Source organism: Alligator sinensis, unplaced genomic scaffold (assembly GCF_000455745.1).
Source record: "Alligator sinensis unplaced genomic scaffold, ASM45574v1 scaffold915_1, whole genome shotgun sequence".
NCBI lineage: Eukaryota > Metazoa > Chordata > Crocodylia > Alligatoridae > Alligator > Alligator sinensis.
Window position 1 is genome coordinate 753,420 of NW_005842597.1, and position 6,000 is coordinate 759,419.

Consider the following 6,000-nt stretch of genomic DNA (forward strand, 5'->3'; position numbering starts at 1 on the left):
GAAATATATTTATTTCATGAAACCATGTTTGAAATTATAGCAGTAAAATGAGTCTCAACATTTAAAATGGTAATTAAAACAAATTTCATTTAGGGAAGTTTAAGTTGTACATTTTATTTTGTATGCTATTCTTATATGCTAATGAGGAAGGAAACAAGAAAATGAATGGGACAAATTAATTCCTGGAGAAATACAACTCATTCTTATGGAGCTGTACCAGGAAAACTTAGCCCCATATGTCTTATAAACCATAATGATCATGCTAATACAAAAGGAACACATTAACTTTTCATATGACTAAAACCAAGGCCCATTTATTAAGGACTATGACTAACATTAAAAGGCAAAAGTTAGATGAAGCTTTAGATTACACATTGGAGATCTACATGATAAAAAAACTAAAATGGTTTAATAAATCTTGGCATTAACAGAAAATTAAAAATCTGTGGATCTACTCATCATTTATGGAGGGATAAGACTCATTTTGAAAAGTTAATGACAGGAATTTCTGTGTGGATAGAAACTGCACACAAAAATGAGAAATCAAGACATTGTCAATGACACACTTGATCTTAGAGCAGCTTTTAGTGGTTATTAACTCTCTCACATGAAATTTAATCAACTGTAAAGCTAATATGGTTCACTATGAGAACTGATGGTGAGACATTACTTAAATATAACACTTTATTCTTTTATGTAGCTTTTTGATCTGTAGACCGCATAGCACATAATATAAACTTACTGCTGAAACAATAAAAAAAGCCAAAAATTACTTTGATGAAAGCTTTTTAAAAAGTTGTACAGCATAGTTTATTCAAAGTTAGCTTCTAACATGTAGATTGGACAAAGTTCTATCTACCAGTTTAAGGACTTGCAAAATACCCATAAAATATAGATTTATAAAAATCCATAAGGCTTAATTTAAATTTGAGAAAACAGTTACTAAGAGACTAACAATATACCAGGTAAAATATCAAAACTCTACTTTTAAACCCCATAATTAAACTAGTTAACATGATTTTTTATAATTTCAAGTTAATTTCTGTTTCTTTTTAACTGAAACAAAAATATCACTAATGGAGAAAATCCATAAAATTCAAAGTCATGGTTGATCAACAATCTTTACTTGCAATGGTCTATCTTCTTTTGGTATAAAGATCATCCAGATATAATCTTTTGTGATAATGGGACACTTGGGCTTCTACAAACCTTGCTGTTCACTGTAGCTTTTAAAAACTAATCTACATTGGGAGAAAAATCCTAACTGTTAAAGGTATTGTTTGACAACATTGCCACCTACTGTACATTCTGAACCAGCATGAAGTGTGTTGTAGAAACCTGTATCCTGTAACAAAATTTGCTACAGAGAAGGTAGGAAAGGTTTGTGTGCTAGTTACATAAATTGTGCATGAAGCATTTTATAATCTGATATTGCTAATTACAGTGTTTTGATACATAATCATTTGAATCTCAAAAAATCACATTTTCTATAATGCAATGTTTTCTATTTAAAAAACTAACACCCTGTGACAAAAATTAAGGTGAATCATAGCTATACCTCATCACTTAAACTGCAACGTGATGTCTCCTCAATTTAAAATTGCCTGAATTATGTCAGTCACCCAAATATAGTTTGCCACCTGGAACAAGCAAAACTACAATGTTCTAAACCAGTGGCTTCCAATCTCTTCATGGGCCATGATGCTCCTTGCAGGCTCTTGACCCAGCTGCCAGGTAGCTTGTGGTCATGCAGACAAGACTGCTTCTGGTCTGAGCCTACATGTGATAACTGAATTGCTGTAGGGCCTTTGATCCCCCTCATAAGTTCCCTTACTTCAAGAATGGCTGCTTCTAAATAGTAAGAATCAGAGCATTAGAAATCTAATCTATTGATATAAAGTCTTTCCAATAACTTAATCCTTCAGGTCTTAAATTCCAATTTAAGGGAGGCTAAGAGGAAACTTCCCCTGAGGGCAGTCTGTCCTGTAACTGCCAGCTGCACGATTTTTTACACTTCTAAAGCAGCTGGTACTGGGCAATGCTGACAAATCTACACTGGACTAGACAGACTTCTGAGCCCATCCAGAGCAGGAATCCTTCATTGTCCTAGGATTTGGGAGGTTTGTTTTTTTTACCATGCCCAATTATATTTGCTGAAAATTTTGTAAGTTTGTGTGAAAGCTGAAAATCAGATAAGAGGATCCTGATGAAGGATTTAATCAGCAGTGGGGAAGTCCTTGGATTTCTTAATTGTATGTTTCCATACCAACAAAGTTTCTGCCACTTTGCAAGGAGGTTGAATCTAAATATATCAGAATGTATCTCTTCAGAGATAAACCCTGGTTGAATCCAGGTTATAGAGGACAATGAGCTGAATATGAGCTAGCAGTGTGCCCTTGTTGCCCAGAAGCCTAACAGCATCCTGGGCTGCATTGGTAGGTGTGTTGCCAGTATGTCAAGAGAAGTGATTATTCCCCTCTATTCAGCACTGGTGAGGCCACATGTGGAACGCTGTGTTCAGTTTTGTCCCCCTTTCACCCCCAAGTACAGAAAGGATGTGGACAATTTGGAGAGGGTCCAGCAGAGGGCAACAAAAATGGTGAGGGCATGACTTATGAAGAAAGACTGAAGGAACAGAGGGGATTTAATAGCAGCCTTCAACTACCTGAAGAGGGATTCAAAAGAGGATGGAACTAGGCTGTTCTCAGCGGTGACAGATGACAGAGCAAGGAGCAACCATCTCATGTTGCAGCAAGGGAAGTTTAGGTTGGGTATTAGGAAGAATTTTCTCACTAGGAGGGTAGTAAAACACTGGAACAGGTTACCCAGAAAGGTGATGGAAGCTGTATCCTTGGAGGTTTTCAAAACCCGGCTAGACAAAGCTCTGGCTGGGATGATCTAGTTGGGGATGGTCCTGCTTTGAGCAGGAGGTTGGACTAGATGACCTCCCGAGGTCCCTTCCAACCCTCATTTTCTATGATTCTATGAATCCAAGACCTAAAAAGCATAGGAAGAACCGGGTTTTGAAAGCAAATGTTAAAAGAGAACTTCAAAGCAAAAGGGGACAGCAGAAAAGTATTGGAAGTTTATAAGGATTCTCAAAGTTTAGGAGACAAAAATCAGATTGATAACAGGAAGCTAGGCTTAACTCAGCAGTGGAGTTCTGTTGACACTTAACACATCTAAAGTGCTAGCAAGAACCCTGGATTTACTTTTTCTCACAAACACTGTAGCTGTGCTGCCATCTAGTGAAACATTATTTTGTGCAGCATTTATGATTTGGTACAAGATTAGTAGAAACAAACAGCTAAGACAGCATATGAAAAAGATAATCAACAAGATCCCAATCAAAAAGGACCCTACCAAAAAAACCGAAACAGCTTTCATGACCTCGCATAATAAACTTCCCAGTACCTTTTGTTAACTATGACCAACTGCTATAATTCAGTACCGAATGCCTTAATTTGTGCTAGTCTCATGCTTTTGCATGTGCTTGTCCTTCGGCAAGTTACTAGTCTGACTGACTCCAGCAGGGTTTCTATGAGAAGAGGGAGCCACCAACACAGATAATATTCCACAATCAGGGCCAAAGTGAAGAATTAAAATGTTTCAGGGCATTACACATATCCAACAAAATTTCTTAAGAAACAAAGAAAAAAATTACACTGAATCTTAGGTTTAAATTGCTGATATAGGTTATTTCTCAACATAAGCCACAATGCACTTTTTACCAGACCATTACTTATACTACAAAGTCAAAAAACCCTACACCTATAATTACTTTAAAAGAATGTAGTAAAGCCCTTTCAGAAATTTTAAGGGAAAAAAAATACTAGTAAAACTGCACTCACCTGGGAAAATATATTTCCAGTCGGCGCAACTCTCTTGTCCACAATACTATATAATATTGCTAACAGTCTGTCCAGAGGGAATGGCTTTGGCCCAAGTAGGTGATTGCTGGTCTGCAACAGAGGCAAAGAAAGAAAGAGTTCAATTAAGTAGATTTTTCTGAAGCACAGCATCATTGGATATTATACATTATACCGTTTAGTCTCCAGATGGTAATGTATTTACCGTGTCCTTTCCAAATGCCAATTTATACCTTAAAAATACTGGAGAGAGAGAATCAACTCCTTATAAAGTTACACCCCACAGAGCCCCATTTAACCTGGCAAGTGTCCAAAATGCTCTATGCATAATAAATAAGAACACTTGGGCATAACAGAATGCTTTGCGCCAAACCTCCGCTCTGTATCATGGAATTGAAAGAAGAAATATATCTTTTAAATGATTCAGTCCAACCTCAGGACAGAAGTTGGTGGATTATATTTCCTGGTATTCTTCAGATGTAAGCAGCATTCTCAAATTATTTTATTATTTGTTAGTAATGTGGGCTAAGCTCTTTAACACATCTTGCATTGCCATTTTGTCACATTTCTTTAGCTGAAGCACTTGTGCTTCCCTTTCCCGACATTCCTCCTGCCAAGATGTTCTTTTACTCATAAATGGTATAGCCTATCATTACTGCTCAACTTAAGTAGTATCTTGTCCCATAAGCAGTTCTAGGTCTGAATAAAATTAAAACAACTGACAAAGGTAAATAAAATGTATCTGAATTAAGGAATATGTTCAACAATAACTTCTGTACTTGCCCCTGACTCTTTACTTAAGCTGAGTAAGAACTCCTGCCACAAACAACAGCTGGGCTTGAAAAGAAGAATAACCAGCAGATACATAATGACTATTGCATTCAAAAGCTTGTCTAAGTCAATTGATTAATCAAGTCTGCTCCAATGCATTCTAATTAGAATGTGTTGAAGCGCATGTATAGGTACCCATATGCACTCCTAAAAAAACCTCCTGGATTCTGGCAAGGATGGTTACTTTAGAAAAGAAGCAGAAGGGGGAGACCCAGAAAATAACATTTTCCTCCAGGGAAAAAAATAGGTTCCTTAAATTTTCCATTAGCTGTTAGTGAGTTTTTCAGGAAGTACCCATCAGTTTGCTTCATTATTGAAGTACTCTAGACTGTTTTGTTTAATGGTCTTGGGTAAGGCAATAGATTCTAAGGTAATAGAATATGTATCAGAGCATCTCCAAGACATGTTATCAGCCCCTTTGCAGCAGGTAAGAGGATTGCAATGGTAAACAGAGCACAGACAAAGTGACTTAACCACATCTATGCACATGGCCAGTGACAAAGCCTAAATCTGAAAGCATATAGGTTCCCAATTCGATGCCTCAGACACAGGATTATCCTTCCTCTCCTCAAATCCAAAAAGGTGTCTATGGCTAGCTTGCCTTAAAACAAAACACACAGGTTAACAAATTCCTCAGAGGACAGGTTCTGTTTTTGATTTATTGCCTACAATCAGGATATAATCTATTCCACGGGTTTCAAAAATACACCCTGCAAAGCTGCTTTATCTGGCCTCCCAGGCAACTAAAAGCTGGGGGCATTTCCAAAGGTAAGCAACCTGTTGCAGGCCACCGATGCAGTCCTTATTGCCCTGCAGCCATTTGATCTATCACTGTTGCCACCATTGCAGCAAACAGTTATTTGGCCCATGCACTTGCCTTACCTCCTTCACCACTGACCCCATACCAGAGCTGCTGCAAGGCCAAGGTCAGACCTAGATCTACCACTGTGACTGTGTGCCCTGGGCCAGAGCCACCATGTGCCCTGGACTGGATCCAGTCCACAAGAAGCCCGGCACTCTGGATCTGGCTCAGGGCGCAAAGCAAATTTGACACCCCTGATCTATACTATGAGAATGAGAATAAGACCTTCCTGCTATGTGTATTTTCTCAAACTACTATAAAAACATCCTTTTGGTTTTGGATGCTACTAAAGTCAGAATTGTTAGAATTGTTTTCTTTCAACATAGTCCAGCTCACTTAATGGACTTGCATAAAGTCAGTAAAACTGCTTCTACTTTAACTTCTTCCAATAAAGAAAAGTCATGTGTAGTCACAGGAGCTTTGTAATTGCTTTCCCTA

At 37.8% G+C, this 6,000-nt stretch overlaps 1 protein-coding gene across 3 annotated transcripts in view; it reads right to left on the bottom strand.

Annotated features, from left to right (window-relative positions):
- ORC5 (origin recognition complex subunit 5) overlaps positions 1 to 6,000 on the bottom strand; it is a 150,228-nt gene that overhangs the window by 72,241 nt on the left and 71,987 nt on the right. For all 3 annotated transcript variants that reach the window (XM_006032955.3, XM_025214712.1, XM_025214713.1), the window contains exon 13: positions 3,852 to 3,962. In XM_006032955.3, coding sequence (XP_006033017.1) covers positions 3,852 to 3,962 — 111 coding nt within the window. The remainder of the gene's footprint in view (positions 1 to 3,851; positions 3,963 to 6,000) is intronic.